This window comes from Lynx canadensis, chromosome D1 (assembly GCF_007474595.2).
Source record: "Lynx canadensis isolate LIC74 chromosome D1, mLynCan4.pri.v2, whole genome shotgun sequence".
Classification (NCBI taxonomy): Eukaryota; Metazoa; Chordata; class Mammalia; order Carnivora; family Felidae; genus Lynx; species Lynx canadensis.
In genome coordinates this window covers 65367748-65388266 of record NC_044312.2, presented here as the reverse complement: position 1 = coordinate 65388266, position 20519 = coordinate 65367748, and the positions used below count along the sequence as shown (strand labels likewise).

Here is a 20519-nt window from a genome sequence, read left to right as displayed (position 1 = left end):
AGCTTGCCACCATATAACTGCCAATAACTCTAGTTAGGTAGAGTATGTCCAGTATGCTTGGTATACCTGTTTCTATGCTCAGGAAAAAATTGCACCCAGTAGTTCTTTTTTTCTTTCTTTTTTTTTTGCTATTTGAGTATAAAAATGAAGATACTTCTAATATTGCCTTAGAGCTTTAGTAATAAGTAGTTTTATCAAACAAAATTGTCTACTCCATTGTGAAGGTGTTAATATGAATTTGCCCTAATAATAAGCTGAGTAAGGTTTAAATTTTGAAACCACAGTAAATGAATGTTTTACATCACTATTTTTAAGCCTTTATTTTAAATTATTTTTTCTTTTTTTACCACAGCCCACATTAAGAAGAGGGAGTGGATGGGTGAGCTAGGTGAAGGGGATTAAAAGATACAAACTTCCAGTTATAAGTCACAGGGGTGTAAAAAGTACAGCATAGGAAATAGAGTCAATAATATTATAATAACTTTTTATGGTGACAGATGGTAACTAGATTTATGGTGATAATTTTGTAATGTATATAAATGTTGAATCATTATGTTGTATACCTAAAACTAATACACTATTATATGTCAATTATACTTCAATAAAAAGTATCTCTTATATTGTGACTCAGTACATACTCATACACAAACATTCTCTATATGTGTATTTACATAATTAGAAGTTTCATAGAAGTTACCAAGGATCTATGCAAAATACTCATATTATCCTCTTAGAATTAAAAAAAATTGATGTCAACCCACCAAATTGATTTCCCTAGACCATGCTTTTCAGCAATTTACGGTTATTAAATTTTGAAAGATGAAAATCCATTGGTTTTTAGAAATATGTCCTAATTTTGTTGTAAATATTAACTTTTCATGTATAGGCAGGATGCTTTCGGTGCTAACTCTAAGTTTTTCTCTAACTTATAGGAGGGTGACAGAATCAGAAAGAACCTTCTAAATTATTGTTTATTTTCTTTCTGCAGCTCTCATGTGTGAATATAAGTATAGTGCATCAGTAGTGTAAAGACCTCACCAACTGGAAGTTACAGTTTTCACCATCAGCTTACCTTATCCCTTTTGGTCTGGTTCTTTTCCTCAAGGAGTGGAAACTTCTTTCCTTCAAGTTGCTTTAGTTGCAGAGTTAAGCAAATGGCCAATAGTGGGTTTGGTAAACAATGCGCAAAATGCTCCAACTGTTCATCTACTTCTAAGCAAGATGTACTGTATGTATGTGCCTGTAGAAGAAGGCTTTCTCCAATCTCTGTGGTGGAAATGTCCCAAGAATCAAGCATGGGCAGCTCAGAATATGAAGTTTCAGCAGACAGAAAAAAAGAAAACCAACCCATCACAGATAGTGCCTCTGGGAAAGTTATGGTAAATATTGAAGTTTCTATATCCCAACACAAGTTGACATCCTATTTCCTAATCCCATCCTTAGCTTGATCCATATCCCTTGGTCCCTTGTCAGCTAAATCATTGCCTTCTTAACTATTAAAGGAACATTTATTGCTTATGTGAGAGGTGAGCAAAATTGGTTAGTAATTTCTTTTATGATAATTCCATCCACTGTTGAGTTATTTTCCATGATCACAAATAATTTGGAATGTTATTCCAGCTTCTTTAGTTTTTAATGGTTTATACAGAAATGAATTGGCTTTCAAATTGGATAAAATCTGAATTTGGGCCATTGTTATAGTGAAATATAGGGTGGTTATTATTTATGACAATTTCTGGTTATCTAGATGGAATATCAAATATACTTTGCAAAGCTGATGTATGTTAGTTACAATCTATGACTACCTGGTAGGATTGGTTTGCGGGGTATTTTACCTTTATGGAGAAGAGGCAGTATGGAAGATTGTAGTTGATACAGCACAACTTTGGAGACTGAGAGCAGTAAGTTTTATATTTATTTATTTATTTATTTATTTATTTATTTATTTAAATATGAAATTTATTGTCCAATGGTTTCCATACAACACACAGTGCTCATCCCAACAGGTGCCCTCCTACCCCCCATCAACCCTCAGTTTATTCTCAGTTTTTAAGAGTCTCTTACGGTTTGGCTCCCTCCCTCTCTAACTTTTTTTTTTCTTCCCCTCCCCCATGGTTTTCTGTTAAGTTTCTCAGGATCCACATAAGAGTGAAAACATATGGTATCTGTCTTTCTTTGTATGACTTATGTCACTTAGCATAACACTCTCCAGTTCCATCCATGTTGCTACAAAAGGCCATATTTCATTCTTTCTCATTGCCAAGTAGTATTCCATTGTGTATATAAACCACAATTTCTTTATCCATAATCATCAGGTAAGTTCTGATGGATTTGTGATGCAGGTTATCATGTAGACTTGCCTGGATTCAGGTGACTAGATTGAATGGCTGGCTTCTTATAGTCTCTTCTAGTGTAATAAGCCAATGAATCATATAGGACTTAGAATTTTAAAAAAGAATAAAAAACACAATATTTCTTTTATACAATAAATATCATAGCACACATTTAAAAACAAAAAAAGACAATATTTCTTTTACACAATAAATATAGCACACATTAAAGATTTGTCATATTATTTAAATTAGGGTTCTTATTTTGTCAAGATACATGTGTACTGTATTGTACTACAAATATATCTTAATTTTTTTATTCCTTTTGGTGTAAGCCCTCGAAAACCTCCAATGTGGAGAGAAAAACGTCTCAACAGCAATGGAGTCGGGGAAACATTACAGAAGGAAAAGTTCCTCACATAAGGATGGACAACGGAGCTGCTATTCGGGTATATAGAAAGCAAACTGAAACTTCTAGGAACTTGTAACTCAATAGTTAGTGGCAAAAATGATTTAAAAATTAGTTTCTAAGGAAAGGAAGGAAAGAAAAGAGAAAATTAATCAGTTTCAAGTATGCCGAAGTCTTTACCAAAGAAAATGCAGACTAATTATTTTTTCTGCGTATAGTGAACCAAATAGACTTTAATTAAAGCAGAGGACATTTTTAGTAGTAAAATGAGAACATTTTGGTCATTATGTCTTGCCTGTTGCTGAGAACAATCTTGGGGTCTTTGTGTAGACCTCTTGAAGACAGAGAAAGACCAGATGACTTGAAATGGTTTGGCTGTTCATTTCCTTGATGACTGGTACTGAGGCCAGAATTTTCCTCATGGACCCCTCCATTTTTTCTAGACTGTGATGGGATGGGTACCAATATTACTCTTCTAAGGATTCTAATTATTATGGTTTGAATATTATTACCATTTTAGAAATTAACATGTGTTCCTTTAACATCACATTAAAAGAACCACAATAAGAACAACTAGAAGAAGAAAATTGAATTAACATTAAATAACTTTTTTTTGACATTTATTTATTTTTGAGAGAGAGAGAGAGAGAGGGGTGGAAGGGCAGAGAAAGAGGGAGACACGGAGTCTGAAGCAGGCTCCAGGCTCTGAGCTGTCAGCACAGAACCCTATGCAGGGCTTGAAGTCATGAACTGTAAGATCATGACCTGAGCCAAAATTGGTTGCTTAACTGACTGAGGCACCCAGGCGCCCCAACATTAAATAACTTTAAAAAATGTGTTAAGAGGTGTTTGACAATTTACTTGAAGTGATCAGAAAAACTTCCTGAGAATTCTGACTTGAAAAATTTAATTCTCCCACTTTAAATAAAAAGCCTGTATTTGGGGGGGGGGGGGGTGCCTGAAGGGCTCAGTAGGTTAAGTGGCCAAGTCTTGGTTTTGGCTCAGGTCATGATATTATGGTTCATGGGTTCTAGCCCTGCACCCGGCTCTACAGTGATGGCACGGAGCCTGTTTGGGATTCTCTCTTCCTCTCTCTCTGCCTCTCCCCCACTCACTCTCTCTGTCTCTCTTTCAAAGTGGATAAATAATTTTAAAAAAATAGATAAATAACCTGTATTTTTAAAAAATCCACAACTTTACTGAATTTTAAATTTAGCCCTAAGAGCTTTTATAAAAGCGAAATATGTTCATTGTAAAATATTAGGAAAATATAGATAGAAAAGTGAAGAAAATAAAAATCATGAGCCAGATATAACCGAATTTAAAATTTATTACTTTTATTTTTTCTATACATGTATGTCTTACTCTATTTTTTCTTTCCAGTTCTTTTCCTGTTTTAAATTATGAAACATTTCAAATATATACATATTTTTAAGGAAATAATCTTAACTAGCATAACTGAAGTTTTTCTTGTCCTATTAAATGGACAGGATCATTTTAAAGTTTTTAAACATTTTGGAAGAGTATAAAAAAGGAATTAAAGTCATCCAAAATTCTACTATCCAGTGATAGCTACTCTTAATGTTTAGATGACCATCTTTCCAGATATCAATGTCAGCACCTTCACATACCCACATTTTCATAATGGGATCATATCATACATGCATTCATACTCTACACTGTATCATTCTATGTCAATAAAAATAGATCTACATTACCATTTTTATAGCATCCTCTTAAGATTATTACAAACAAGAAGTAATTTTCTCCTTATTTTCACCACTATGTAATTATGTCAAAGCAGTTAGTTGAAGAAAAAGATTAGTTTATGAAACTAGTTGGGCAATAGAGCTATTTCTATATCCATTCCTCATTTAAAATATCCTATTTAAACAGTGTTAAAATACTGTGTCCAAGTTGTGGTTCTATATGTTAAAAAAGCAAATGAGAGTTTTCTCATTTAAAGTACAAGAAAAATTGGAGAAATAGTTATATAGTTTATATCATTTTGTTCTGTGGAAAACAAAAGGGATAAATGACCATTTAAATTGAGATTTTACTCATTTTTCATAATACATAATTGGGAGTTACATATAAATATAATAAAAATAAAATTTTTGTCTTTTTTTAGTCATAGTTTTTCTGATTTTGATTCTCACCGTTAAGTGGTTGTAGGAAGAAGGAAGGGAAAAAGTAATTATAAATCACTGAAAGTCCCATCTTGGGAACCATCACCTGGGCAGGATGTACCCTATGTGAGTCCAGGAGTTGCCATTTGCATCATTCAAGACCATAAATCCAACATTCTTACCCCAGGGTTCAACTCCACATAACTGGTCTGTCACTTCTCACAGGTATATATATGTAGAAGGTTCCTGGCTGGCTGGCTTGCTGACTGAATTTGTTGATTGATTCATTCATTTACTGATTCATTCATTCATTCATTCATTCCATATTTGCACTGCTGTTCCTGTGGAATGCCTTCCTTGCTTTGTTTGCTTGGATGATAGAAAAAAGATTCTCGATTATTTGCTTTTGTTCCCTCACATGCTGATCTCAGAAGCCATCTCTTTTGTAATGTTTTCCCCTATTCTCCCAGTATTTTAGCTGTGGTCTCTGGCCCCAATGTTGTTTTGTATTTTTTTTTTAACTTAAGACTTTATAACTTAAGTGATAATCTTGTCTCTTGAGTAGCTTACAAATTCTGAGAAAACAGAAATTGTGTTTTATCCATTTTTGTATAAAATATGTACACAAGGAACTATCTAAGGAAAGTCTAACATGTTGAAGCCAAACATTTCTTCTTTCTTCCTTCCTTCTTTCCTTCCTCCCTCCCTCCGTGTCTCCCTCCCTCCCTCCCTTCCTTCTTTTCCCCACTATGTGCTAAGCATGAATGTTTTACCTACAAAGTTTCAGGGTAGGCTTTTTAAAGGCTTCCCTTGGTTGGTTTTTAAAGGATACAAAAGAAACAGCTTCTTAAGCTTCTAGACCATCTTGGAAGAAAAACATGAGCCAAAGTATTTGTAAGAAAGAGAGTAATAATAATACGTGAGGACCAATGCATACATACTGAGGGAAGTCAAAATAATGGAACAATTACCAAGGTGCAAAGTCGGGGAACTCCTTCGTGAAGGAGATAAGTAATTAGTTGGGCATTAAATCTTCTTTTATGAAAGTAAGACAGGAATGTAAGCAGCAGAAGATATGAAGATTAGCAGCTAATTTATCTCTTGCACGGCAAAGGTGAAAGTGGTTGCAGAGAAATGGAGTAGCATCTCCAGGGAAGGCTTTGACTGCTGACCCAGCAGAGGCTTCACCTAGTGGCATTACTTTAGATGTTTTGTCGTATTATAGTCCCCAGGCATCATGTGTCCAGAAAGTCTTATTAATACCCTGATATTGATTTGGATCAAGGAGACTGCCCCAACCAAACAGGAAAAGAAAGTGTAAATGAGTTACATGTTTGTTATTTTACAGTGAGAACCAGGATGCTGGTGTTGGCAAAAATAGTGCATTATTATTTTTTAAATAATCTTAACTTCTATTGGGTGCTTACTATGTTCTAGGTGCTATGCTTTTTTAAAAAAGTTGAAGTGTAGTTGACATACAATGTTACATTAGTTTCAGTTTCAGGTGTACAACTTAGTGGTTCGACAATTCTACTCATTATGCTATGCTCATCATGGGAAGTGCAGTTACCATCAGAAGTTAAATAATATGTGGAAGGATTCTTGGTCTGGATAGCGTTACTATGGATGGTTTTTATTTTCTTCTCAGTGCTGACTTACATTAAAATTTCTGTCAGATACTGCTTTTTCTAAAACAAAAGGAATGAAACCACTAAAGTGCTTTTAAATAGAAATAATGAAGTAAAGAAAAAGTGTTACTTGGTAAACGGCAAAGCAGCTATTCAGTGGTTAATAGGTGTTGATTTTATAATACAGCTCTCCGAATTTGGGGATAATTTCTTTGGTAAATGTATTTTATACACACAAACACACATTCATGTATGCGTTAATATTCCATTCCTCCTCTTTCTTATGAAGACATTTCATTCATTGTAGTTTGTAAGAGATTCATCTTGATACTTTTGAGGTTTTCTGTATGTCTCCATTGGGATGTTCATGGTTTTTCCTCCAAAGGGCAATTAATGAGATTTGCCAAAACTCATTTTTGGTTAATTAATATCAAATAGGTGGCATCTTCTATTTGATTTTACCCTGGAGCAGAAACTCTCTTCCCTTGGTTGGGTATCTATCAGTATTATGTGTTCATTTTTAATACCTGATGAATACCTGATGAAAGAGACAAAGGAGCTCTTATTTTTTATCCAGGAAATCTATACCTTTGGAAGAATATTGGGACAAGGGAGCTTTGGAATGGTCTTTGAAGCTACAGACAAGGAAACAGAAACTAAGTGGGCAATTAAAAAAGTGAACAAAGACAAGGTAAGACTTATTAGCAGCATCACACTGAGGGCATGGTGCCAGGGCAGGGTGGGGTAGGCGGTATAGTTTTCACACTAACAGCTGCCTCTGAGGGCAGGGCCTGGGCTGTTCCCCTGGATAAGTGTGGCCATTTCCCTAGCCTTCTGGGAAGGGACCTATTCTTGAACTCATGTATCTGGGAAAAGCAAATGAAGGATCAACTAATGTAACCAGTATGACCAAATAAGGGTAAAGTTCTTCGGAATGAGTTGAAAGTAAGGGCTGATTCTATGTCTGTGTAGCTGTAGGGCTAAGGGCTAGATATGGCTTAGCTAGACTGAAGTCTCAGTGTTCTCTCCCAGTGTAGTTCCAAGGGCTTTCCTCCTATCCTTTCCTCTCCTTTGATTCCCTATATCCTCATTGTTAGCTAAGTCTCTGATTATTCATCCCACCTGCTCTTCCCGTTTGAACCACTTTTTCAGCAACTGTCAACTGTGCTGTTTACTTGTAGCCACTGTTTTTCTCACTGGATTTCTCCTGGAGTGGACAATGACTGGGCTTGTCTTTAAGAGAGAGTCTAGCTTCTCAGGCTTTACACCTGATCATTTCATCAGCTTTTAAAAAACCTCTGTGCCTGGGAAAAGACAAAAGACGGTGTTTTTTTTTTTTTTCTTGGGTTTGTGATGATTAATACTACATTTACAAAGTGAAATAGTAAGTTTTATGTATTCTTTAAAACAGACTATAGAAAATTACATACCATTTCTCTCTAAAGTTTAATAAAATAACATACAAATCCTAATAAAGGGAGATCTAGAGACTTTCTGGAAATCTTTAGAATTCTAGAACCATTGTGCCACATGGGATGTTGTTTCCTTTGCCCCTTTGGTGTCAGGGAGGGCTGGGGGTTAGATTTTAGGGTTATATAGTAGGGTACCTGCATGCAACTTTAGGATTTCAAAGTCTTGCATACACATACTAATGATGAGCATTTATAGGCACTAATATAGTAAAATAAATTTATATACTCAATTTATGAATTGGACAATATATTTTACTGTATTATATGCAGGTTAGGCCATTTGGGGAGGGAGGTAGGAATGGAATTGAGACTTGTATTAGGAGAAATTGTGGTAACTTTCCATGTCTAGTCTAGATAAGAATCCACTCCTCACAGTTACTGTTTCTCTTGACCCTCTAGGATAACCTTTACTTGTTGACTTTCACCCTAGGGCGTAGTGGTAGGCAGTTTCCTACTCATTCTGAGATGGTAATGGTTGAAGGGTAAAGGTAATTGGATGCAGGGATAACTCTAGGTAAAATTTTAACTAGGTAAAATTTGCCATGTGATCCATCTTTTTGCAGTCCTTGAAGAACTATTACGCATTTTCTAACCTTGGTGGTGGCATGGGGGTGGGGCAGAGGGAAAAGACCTTTGTCGTCCCTTTCAGGGATGTTTTTATGTGAATAAGGGCAATGCTGGTAATTTAGATATCAATAAGGGGGGATGATTGGGGTGGTGGTAATGGTGGTAAGGGTAGAAAAGGCCCTTCTAGAATTTCTGAGATGACTGTAGAAAATCAATTGTACCCTGATTTGCGCTCCCTGGGATGTGCCTGCCTTTGCCTTTTCCCATCAGGTATGGTTAAAGGTTACATGTAAGGAGATAAAGCTGGAGTTAGGTTGGTCTGAAGGTAAGATCTCTCTGGGCTCTGTGCTGAAAGCTCAGAGCCTGGATCCTGCTTCGGATTCTGTGTCTCCCTCTCTCTGCCCCTTCCCTGCTCGTACTCTGTCTCTCTGTCTCTCAAAAATGAATAAACGTTAAAAAATTTTTTTTGAAGGTAAGATCTCTCTCTCTGTCTCTCTCTTAGAAGCTGGGGGTATCAGGAAGTGACATATTGCAGGGCTAGGTGTAGAATCTCACTGCCTATTTTGTATATAAATACAAACATATAAATATGTAAATAAAAGCATATATATATATATATATGCACACATATATCTTCAAAACAAAACAACAAAAGAAAAACATTTTGTTTTTAGCTTCTCCAAATGATGTCACTGGAAAGCAGATTTTGGTTTTATTATGCTAACATCACAGGATTAACATGATTTTGAAGGAAATACCAAAAGGCATTTTAAAAACTGGAACAATTCTCTCAGGGGACAGAGACCATGTTGTGGTTAATTTATAGAAACAGTCCAAGAAACAGATGTGGCTTGAGGCCAAATTATATATAACTTAAAATTGGACAAAGGAAAGAAGGGCCATAATTTAATCTTATCGTGGAAATAAGTTGCATATTATCGTTTGGAAAGGGAACTTCTCCAGAAAATGTAGGAAAAGATATAAAAATGACTGTAACTTTTATATTGAGGTTTGTATTAGTGACATTCATATGTGAAATCTATGCGTCCTCATTGTGAAAGGCTGGAAGCTCTGCTGTGAAGCTACTTGAACGGGAGGTGAATATCCTGAAAAGTGTGAAACACAAACATATCATACATCTGGAACAAGTGTTTGAGACGCCTGAGGTAAGGCTTGTTCAGGTGCTGCACTTTGAAAGTTGTTACTATTACAGATGAACATCACTCCCTTCTGCAGTCACCCCTGTAGGGCACAGGTGTTCCTGTCCGTGGCATGTGTCTGTCACTGGCGATTGATGAGGGCATTCTGGAGGACTTTTATTATTGATTATATAATTAGGTGTCTGATGATTAGATTGATGTCTTTAGTGATATTTCTGGGTGGCTTGTTGAAAACAAATGTTTACAATTGAAGCAACTTCATACACAAACAGATAGTAATTAGAGCTTCCTTAGAGATGGCTTTCCTTTTGTTTTGGGCTTTGGTGTCTCCATTAGAATCTCTTAGAATATTGTTGTAATTTTACAAGGTTAGCTTTATAAGAAAGTTGGCATGGGTATATTTGGCACTGTGTAGAAGATATTTTACCATCTGTGTTTTACCAATGTGTTTAATCTTCTTTCTTCCCTAGATGTTATCATTCTTCTCTTTAAATGCCTGTAATTTTTATTTACAGTTGTTCTGAAGCCTGAGTTATTTGCCATCCTGCCTCCAGATTGTTTAGTGCCTGTGGGTTTGGGCGTTTCTCTGCTTGGAGGCGGTATAATGTAGTGGTTAGGCATGTGGACTCTGGGCTCAGATTGCCTGTGCATTCGAATCCTGGCTCCACCACTTATTAGCCGGGAGACCATGTTGTTATCCAACCTCTCTATACTTTAGTTTCCTCATTTGTAAAATGGGTTTAATAATAGTATCGACCTCATTTGGTTGTGTGAGAAGGGAGACGATTCATTCTCAGAAATACCAAATAAAAGCAGTACTAAAACAGTAGCACTGTTACTACTGTCTAGTAACAGTAGGTTTACAACCTATTGGAAATATGTACAAATCTTCCCCACCCCCGCCCCCACACACAATGGAGTCCCAAACCCTTACACACTTCACTTCCCGGTTCTTCTTCCCCTCTCCGTTTCTGGGGCTTATTTTCGTGGGCTTTGCAATGAGCATGAGCCAAAGAACAAAGGGAGGAGGGACTGAAAGTCTCTGCGTCACCTCAGGGAATGTACATTTGTTCCAATCAGATTACTTTTTGCCTTACGCGGGTCTCGGCAATGCCCCGGTAAGGCTGTAACCTCGGTAGTACTCAGCCAGTGAGGAACCAGGGGAGGGACTCTTGTGCTAGGAAATAAATTATCTGCTGTAAATGCCCTGAGGGTGCCTGTCTGTCAGACACCCACTTGCAAGAATGTTGTTTAAAGCCTCACTTCACTGTGCTCTGAGTCTCTGCATCCTTTGATTGGGCCGGTGGGTTTATTCCTTACAGTTGTTGAAGGATTAAATGGGAAAATGGATATAAAGCATCTGTCTCTTTAATTGTTAGCTATTGTTCTTTGTTGCCTTTGTCAGTTTCTGAGGCAGAATTAGTCAGTTTGGGTTATGTAGTATGCTTGATTCATTAGGAGTGCTTGATAACTATGAAAGGCCACAGTTATCCTTTATGGGAGCAGTATACGGCAATGATGCCAAAAGTCTGTTCTTTTTAGTCTTCGAGTTGTTATTTTTTAATCCCCAAATCATGTTAAAATAGTTTTGCTCTTTGTCATCAGTTTTAATCAATTTGATTATATTGTGCCTTGCTGTAGTTTTCTTCATGTTTCTTGTGCTTGGGGTTCATGGAGCCTCTTAGATCTGTGAATTTATGGTTTTTATCAAATTTAAGCAAATCATTGGCCATTATTTGTTCAAATGCTTTTTCTGCCTTCTACTCCAAGTATCCATGTTAGAATGTTAGGTTGCTTGATATTGTCCACAGCTTACTTTCTCCTTTGTTTTCTTTGGTATACTTTTCCTTGCGATGTCTTCAGATTCAGTAATCTCTTTTTCTGTAACATCATGTGTGCTACTTATCTTTTCCAATGGAAATTTGATTTGATTCTTTTCTGTATCTTCCATGTTTCTATTTAACATGCTCTATATTTACTCCTCCTTAAATATAGTTATAATAACTTATAGCATTCTTTTCTACTAATTTTATCATATATGTCATTTCTAGGTCAGTTTCAATTGACTGATTTTTTTTTCCATTATGGGTTATGTTTTCCTGCTTCTTTGTATGCCTGTTAGTTTTTGGTAGGTTGCTAGATATTTTTATATTCTTATAACTACTCTTGAGCTTTATTGCAAGACATAGTTAGTTGGAAACCGTTCGATACTTCTGAAGCTTAAGCTTTGTTAGATGATACCAGAGCAGTCTTTGATCTAGGGCTAATTTTTTCTTACTACGGAAGTAAGACCCTTTGAGAGTACTTTACCTGATGTCCTGTGAATTATGAGATTTTCCACTTTGGCTAATGGGAATACAGGCTCTTTCTGGTCATGTGTAATCTCCAGTTATTGTTCCCTCTGCTCCTCTTGCATGGTTCTTTACCCAGCTTTGGGTAGTTCCCTCATACACATAAACTGAACAGGACTCTGCTGAAGACTTGACGGGGAGCTTCTGCAAATCTATGGAGCTTTCTCTGTGTACAGCTTTCTCCTCTTTTGGTACTCTGCCCTGTGAAATTTAGTTGTCTTGGCCTTCCTGGACTCCCTGTTCAATTTCCTCAATTCATGGAGACTGTTAGGCTCTCTTTGTATTCCTTCTTACTGCCTCATGGCCTACAGATCCTCTCTGGACAGTAAGGTAGGATGATCATGGGGCTTGGCTCATGTGTTTCCCCTCTTTCAGGAGTCATCACCCTATGCTGCCTAATGTCTAATGTCTGAAAATTGCTGTTTTATATATTTTGTCCATTTCTTAAGTTGTTTCAGGAGAGAGGGTCAGTCTAGTCTCTGTTACTCCATCTTGGGCACAAGTGGGAGTCCAAATCTAGAATAGTTTGAAGGCAGAGGAAATTATCATCTGTGATTGGTTTGTTGTGGTGGGTTTTTTTGTTTGTTTGTTTTTTAATGTACTGCTGGCCCTTGATTCACATAGGTCAGATTGCCCCCTCTCCTTCCCTCCCCAACTCAAATACTTAGACCTTCTAGGTCATCTTAAAGATGAATGGAAATTGTTACCTGATTGGATAGACCATGGTATTAGAACTGTCATTAAGTCAGACTATGTTATGGTTTTTTTGTGAATCCACATGTTCTCCAGATCTACACAATGATTTCTAATAATTATAAAAAGACTTATAAAAAACTTTTATTGATATACCTTTTATCAACTTTCATATTTAAACTTGACATCAATTTATGTTGTAAGCACGGCTAAAGTAACTCTTCTTTCCAAGTAGTTCACATACCACTTATGATCCCTACAGTGCTATCAGTGGAAATACGATGGCATAGTTCAAAAGCTTATTTATGTGTTAGACTTTGCACAATTCTTTAGTTACTTTTGAAATTCCAAAGCATCCTGAGGTTTAGTGGATTTGAATTTTGACTGTTGGGAGAAAGGGTGTTAATCTTCTATTCCTGTTTTCATGCTTGCTGATTGAATACAGATGCTGCATTAGTAGCGGCTATAGAATAGAATCAGACCCCCAAATTAAAAAAGAAATTACAAAAATTTAGCTGTGGAGGATGGAATGGGGCCGTGGAGGGTAGTCTACGACTGAATAGCAACAGATATGAAAAAGGCTTGCATTTTAGTTGCCTGTGAATCTTTTTGACTCAAGAAATGACTTCTAGAAAACCCAAAGTGGTCTTAATATGCATCAACATAAAAAGCAAATATGGAAGAGGCATTTTACCCCTGGCTTTTTCCTGCATATAACCAGTTAGTTACTAAGTCCTGCTATTTCTTCCTCCTAGGTAATTTTCATGTATTTTTCTTCTTCCCCTTCTTGTGTCCATTCTGTGCCTTGCATCTACCCCCCGTAAACAAAGGTCATCACACTATAGCATGCAAGCCCAATATGGCATGCTGCCTATTTTTTTTTATGGCCTGTAAGCTAAGTTTTTTTACATTTTTAAATGGCTGAAAAAAATTTAAAGAGTAAATATTTGATGGCATATGAAAAGCATATGAAACTAAAATTTCAAAGTCCATAGATAAAGTTTTGTTGTGTTGTTTATGGCTGCTGTTATGCTATAACAGCAGAGCTGAGTAGTTGCAAAAGAGATTGTACAACCTACAAAGGCAAAAATATTTACTATCTGGATCAGGCCTTTAGAGAAAAAGTTTGCTGAGCCCTGCTCTACATTGCTGTTAGAGTGTTCAGTTAGAAAGGCAGACTTAACAATAGCACACACCTTTCCCCCCACTCCAGACACCAGCTTAAAAGACTTCAGTGACTCCTTACTGCATATGGGGGAAAAATTGCAAACTCCTCTGTGTGACATCCAAGAATCTTTACAACCTGGCACTAACCTGTTTTTCCTAGCCTCGCCCCTCTCCACTCCACTGTTTTCCACCCTACCAAACTCCCAGTACTAGTAACACTGAGATATCTGTTCTTCTTTCAACAGTCAGTGCTGTTTCAATCTTTGAGTTTTTGCAAATACCATGTGTTAATCCTGTTCTTACCCCCATTCTCTAAGCATAAGTCCCGATTCAGGTATAAAAACCTGCGTTTAGTGTTACCTCCTCAGTGAGCATTCTTTAAACAGAGGCTCCTTTCCTCTGTAACCTCATGGCATTTTGGCTACACTTCTTTGATTAACACGTACCATACGATATTGTATTTCTGACTATACTGTGAACTCCTTCAGGGTTAAGATCTATGCCTTATGCTTCGTTGTTCCTCTGGCATCCTGCAGAGTATCTTGTGCATGATAGGTAATAAATAATTTTGAATGAGTAGATTGATGATTTAGATTATGATAATGTTTCTACTATGTATATGCAATATATAACATTTTAAAAATTCTCAACCGTATAATTTGCCCTCTCTCTCTCTTTTCAAAAATACAATGTCAGAAAATGTACCTGGTGATGGAGCTTTGTGAGGATGGAGAACTCAAAGAAATTCTGGATAGGAAAGGGCATTTCTCAGAGAATGAGACAAGGTGGATCATTCAAAGTCTCGCATCAGCTATAGCATATCTTCACAATAAGGGTAAGAAGAGGGTCATTCAGCTCGTTGACTCCATGAATGCAGACAGCACTTTTGTTTAAGAGTGATTGTATTCAGGATTCATAGTCACAAAAATAGTCCCCACTAAAACAGAAAATTTTATTTTAAAAAACTTTCTAAAGTTTTTTTCTTTTTAAAACTTTAATTAAATATAATAAATATATTTTAAATAGAAACAAGGCAAGTATACATTACATTGTACACGGACAAGGATGAATATTTCTATTCAACACTTTGAAAAGCTGCTAATCTTATCAAAACAAAAGTAGACAAGTCAATAATAAAAGTGAAATTTCAAAACACTTATATTGTATGGAAGTGTTGAATCACTAGATGCCTGGAACTTATATTACACTAAATACTTATATACACTACACGCTAACTGGAATTTAAATAAAAATCTATATATTCTGTGTGTGTGTGTATATATATATATATATATATTCTATATATTAAAATCTATATATTCTAGGCTTTTTTGTTGTTGTTTTTTGTTTTTTAGACTTAATTTTTACAGCAGTTTTAGGTTTGTAGCAAAACTGAGCAGAAGGTATAGGGATATCCCGTCTACCCCTGTCCATACATGCACAGCCTCCTCCAGTTAGCAAGATCCCCACCAGAATGGTACACATGTTACGACTGATGAGCCTACACTGACACACTGTTATCACCCAAAGCCCATAGTTCAAATCAGGGTTCACTCTTGGTGGTGTACATTCTGTCGGTTTTGAGAAACATATAATGACATGTATCTGCCATTCTAGTATCATACAGAATAGGTTCACTACCTTAAAAGCCACATGTAAAAATTATTCTAATTGCTTTACTGTTCTTTGATGTTAGTGCCACTGCTTTTCCTCAGGCACCCCCTTTTTCTCTTCAAGGTTAATTTGGCTCTCACATGACTTTAACACCTTCTCATTATACAGATGAGAGAAAAGTTTGTTCCAGAGAGGTGAAGTGACATGGTGAGGTGTGGCAGAGCTAGTATTAGAATGGACCCAGGGGTCCATTCTGCAGATATTTCCTGAGGGAGTTCTACATGTGGTTGGATCCAGAGTTAGAAAGATTAAAAGACAAGGCCCCACCCCTTAAGGAACTCAGCCTAGTGGGAGATTGAGTATAGAAAGCAAACTGTAATTCAATGTGATAATTTCTCTAATGGAGAGCCATATACAGCGCAAGGAGCATAGGAATGTAAGTGCCTCAGTTGACCTGAAAAGCCAGAGAAGGATTCACAGAGGAAAAAAATTTGAACTGAGGAATACAAATTCAGACAAAAAAGAGGGGAGGGCTTTCCAGGCAGGGGCAACAATTTTTGCAAGGGCAGGAAATCAAGGGCTTAAAATTATATGAATGTCAATCCTCCCACATTGAGCTATAAATTCAGTATAATGCCAACCAAAATTTCCACAGGATTTTTCATGGAACTTGATAAAATTATTCCGAAGTGGGCAAGAATAGCAAAGAAAACAATTATAAAGAATGATGGAGGCAGTAGGGAGACTTATTGGGTGGTATTTATGTCAGAAGAGATAAATAAGCAAAGTAACGGAAACATAAAAATTCCAAAAACACAGGTTGGGAACTGTGTAAGGGAACTATAAGTGATTAGGCAGAATTGCCATTCCAGGGCTCTTCAGCTACATTTTTCCAGCAATTGTACGTGTAACTTTTTTAAGTCTGGGGAAATGATTGCTATGGATATGAAGTGAATTAGTCACTTGCAGAGGAAATGTTTTGGCACATGATTATTTGCATGTACATAAAATCTTACCTGATGTCTGACATGTTCAACTGGAGATTTTGTGTCTCGGGGTTTCGTTTGTTTGCTTTGTATTTTAACATATAAAGAGTTAGGAAAGTTTGTGCTTATGTTGTAGAAAAATATATTGAAATGAGTGCAGTTTGTATACATGTAGTTAAGTTGCAGTATGTTAAATGTTTATATTGGCAATAACATATGCATGGAAGTAAAGAAGTAATCCTCTATTTGAAGACCTAAGGATATGGGAAACCTTACTGGGTTTGTAACTACAATGGTCTCCCTCCTCTGGGAATGCCGGACTTTGGGCAGGATCCTCTGTCCCACTCATTAGGCCACCAGTCATGAAGAGCATCTGCTAGAGCAGTAGGGGGATGGGGGAGAGGACAGAGTTAAAGAAAAGGGCCGCTTAAAGTTAAACACGTGGAGAAAAGGGATTTGAATAGAAGGAAATAGAACAGGACAGAATTGTGCTTGGCCCTCCCCAAAGTTTTGTATGTATGTATGTTTTATTTATTTATTTATTTATTTATTTATTTATTTATTTATTTATTTATTTTTCCAAAGTTTTTAACAGTGGACATTAACTTGTCAGCTATATATATTTGTTATATTTGTATCCCCTCTATTCTCCTGTCATTCACTATTCATTTGATTTGTTGTTTCTTTTCTTGGTAGATATAGTACACAGAGATCTAAAACTGGAAAACATAATGGTCAAAAGCAGCTTTACTGATGATAACAACGAAATGAACTTAAATATAAAGGTAAGATAAGGTATTAGAAATCATGGTAAATATTTGCCTGTAAACAGTTTGATAGCAAAGTGGCAAAGTACATCCTCTTTTTAAATATATTTTGGAAGCTTTTGAGCAGCCAGAAAATAAGTGTCTTGTGCTAAAAAAATAAAAATAAAACTTGGGGCACCTGGGTAGCTCAATTGAGCATCCGACTTCAGCTCAGGTCGTGATCTCACGGCTCATGAGTTCAAGCCCCACATTGGGCTCTGTGCTGACAGCTCGGAGCCTAGAGCCTGCTTTGACTTCTGTGTCTCCCTCTCTCTGCCCCTCCCCAGCTCGTGCTCTCTCTGTCTCTCTCTTTCTCAAAAATAAATAAATGTTAAAAAATTAAAACAAAATAAAATAAAGATAAAATTTTTACAAAAGAGGTTGTAACTGACAAGAATAATTTTACAAGTTAGGTAGTGCTATTGAATCTTTTTTAAAGTAGATATTCATTTGGATAGTTCTAAATCATTAGTTAAAGAAGCAAACAGATGCTCTGAATTCTAATTAATTTCAAATTTATGCCTGGTAATTTGATGTAAATGTGTTACAGATTTAGAGGAAAAAAAAAAACACCTTGGCTGTGCCTTTGATACTAAATTAACACTAAAGTCTGTATTTCTCATTGAAAATTTTCCTGGGTATTAATATTTATGTCCTAAGCACAATTAATGTGCCAAGTGTTTATTCCTCAAGATTTTATTCAAATTAAGTGTTCCTTAATGTCAAATAAATGATAGGATACATTATTTATTACTTAGCACTTTAATAGTGGCTGCTTTCAAAATATATGAATGTGTTAATTTAGGAATAAAATGTTGTCTGTGAATAACTCACTTTGTTGCAGAAGCTAAATCCCTATGTAATATAAGTGAGTTTAACAGCATTGTTTTACCAAAGTAAATAAATATTCTTGAATATTTTCATTTTAAACTCTGTGAGGGCAGGAATCATACATGTTTTATTGATTGTTGGTACCTAGAGTAATGTCTGAAAACATAGTATGTGCTCACTTAATATTTGGTAAATGAGGGAATGATTGCTCTCTAAAGAACTGAATTGATCGTGAAACCTTTTGTATATTTGATATCTGTGTAGATTTTCTGTGGAGAAAAGATACATATTATAATCCTCCAAGTGAGATAATTGTGAAAACTCCTGGAGAAAACGATCATTCTGTTTAGAAAAATAGTGGTATCACGTACTGATAGGAACATTTTCTTACTCCAGAAGGCCCTGGAAACTTTGCATTCAGTGTCTGTGGACCACGAGCCTATCTTTGGTTGTATGATCAATAAATGCGCCTGTTTTTTTGCTTTCAGCCCAAGGCTGTTCCAACTTGGGAGACAAGACCAAGGGCACATACTGAATATTTAATAACCGACTGTGTCCTGACCACGATTTGGAACAGAGCAGGAAGAGCGCAGTCGCAGCAGGGCCTCCCGTGTATTTCTAGCTCCACGGTCGCCTTTTTTTCCCTGTTAATTTGCTTCTGGTAGTTTTTAATAGCGTCGTAATTGTTTTAGTTAGTATATTCTAGAAACACAAAGGAAGTCATAGCAAAGAGAAGATGGTATTTACCAGAGATAGTGTCTTATAAATAATTTTTAAAAGGGGGCCGTTTCTGTGAGTGCTGCCAAGGATAATGACTGCATTTATAACGGTGCTTTAAACTGGAACAGAGCTTGAGTGTCAGAAAAATAGAGAGTAAACCTACTAAGGCCAGAATGCATTCTACAATGAAAGAGGTTTTTAAAAATAACTTTTTTTGGGGGCGCCTGGGTGGCGCAGTCGGTTAAGCGTCCGACTTCAGCCAGGTCACGATCTCGCGGTCCGTGAGTTTGAGCCCCGCGTCAGGCTCTGGGCTGATGGCTCAGAGCCTGGAGCCTGTTTCCGATTCTGTGTCTCCCTCTCTCTCTGCCCCTCCCCCGTTCATGCTCTGTCTCTCTCTGTCCCAAAAATAAATAAACGTTGGGAAAAAAAAATTAAAAAAAAAAAACAAAAAACTTTTTTTTTAATCTGAAAAAGCTAAATGCCTTCTTTCAAAATAGAACTTCCCATGTTGAGCCGGTAAGTTTAATTAGAAGGAACAATCAATCAATATCATGGGTGTTTGCTCCAGATAGGAGAAACCAGCCTTCTCTTTACCAACAAGGTTTTTCTTCTTCACAAAGAGGGGTGGAAGGGAAGTGAAAGCAAAGTCCTTATTAGTAATACAAATAAAACCCCTCCATCCTCAAGAATCCTTGAATTAAATACAGTGCAATTACAATGCGGCAGAACTCCTACTTTCACACTTGATCTTAGCCAAAAGGCCGAGGAGCGATTAGAACTCCTACTTTCAGAATGAGTGAACTCTGGGGCAGGAAACCAGGTGACTGTTTTTGTTTTTCTAGGTGACTGATTTTGGCTTAGCTGTGAAGAAGCAGGGTAGAAATGAAGCCATGCTGCAGACCACATGTGGGACTCCTATCTATATGGGTAAGTTCATAGATTTAAAATGATCTTTCTATATAAAGGAGTAGAACAACTAATGTAGATTAAAACTTGAGCAATTTGAAAGAACTCCTAAAACTCAACACTAAAAACAATCCAATTAAAAAGTGGACAGAAGAGTAGAATAGACACTTCTCCAAAGAAGACATCCGTATGGCCAACAGACACATGAAAACATGCTCAACATCATTCATCATCAGGGAAAAAGGCACATCGAAACCACGATGAGATACCACCTCACGCCTGTCAGAATGGCTACTGTCAAAAAGACAAGTAAGTGTTGGCGAGGATGTGGAGAAAAGGGAACCCTCGTATGCTGTTGGTGGGAATGTAGATTGATGCAGCCACTATGGAAAAAAGTGTGGAGGTTATTAAAAATAGAAATGCCATGTGATACAATAATTGCACTTATGAGTATTTACCTGGAGAAAACGAAGACACGGACTTGGGAAGATACGTGCACCTCCATGTTCATTGCAGCAGTATTTATAGTAGCGAAGCTATGTGAGTAGCCTAAGTGTCATCGATAGAGGAATGGATAAAGATGTGGTATGTTTGAGTATGTGTAATTACTCAGCCATGAAAAAGAATGAAATCTTGCCGTTTGCAACAACACAGATGGACCCAGAGGGCATTATGCTAAGTTAAAGAAGTCAGACAGAAAGAGGAAAATACCATATGATTTCACTTAAATGTGGAATCTAAAAAAATAAA

The 20519-nt window shown here is 36.6% G+C and overlaps 1 protein-coding gene across 2 annotated transcripts in view; it reads left to right on the top strand.

Moving 5' to 3' along the window:
• STK33 (serine/threonine kinase 33) overlaps positions 1-20519 on the top strand; it is a 167549-nt gene that overhangs the window by 98677 nt on the left and 48353 nt on the right. For both annotated transcript variants that reach the window (XM_030333370.1, XM_030333371.1), the window contains exons 2-8: positions 989-1379; positions 2666-2779; positions 7074-7187; positions 9597-9701; positions 14603-14741; positions 17203-17291; positions 19706-19790. In XM_030333370.1, the coding sequence (XP_030189230.1) occupies positions 1155-1379; positions 2666-2779; positions 7074-7187; positions 9597-9701; positions 14603-14741; positions 17203-17291; positions 19706-19790 (871 nt within the window). In that variant the 5' untranslated portion in view covers positions 989-1154. The remainder of the gene's footprint in view (positions 1-988; positions 1380-2665; positions 2780-7073; positions 7188-9596; positions 9702-14602; positions 14742-17202; positions 17292-19705; positions 19791-20519) is intronic.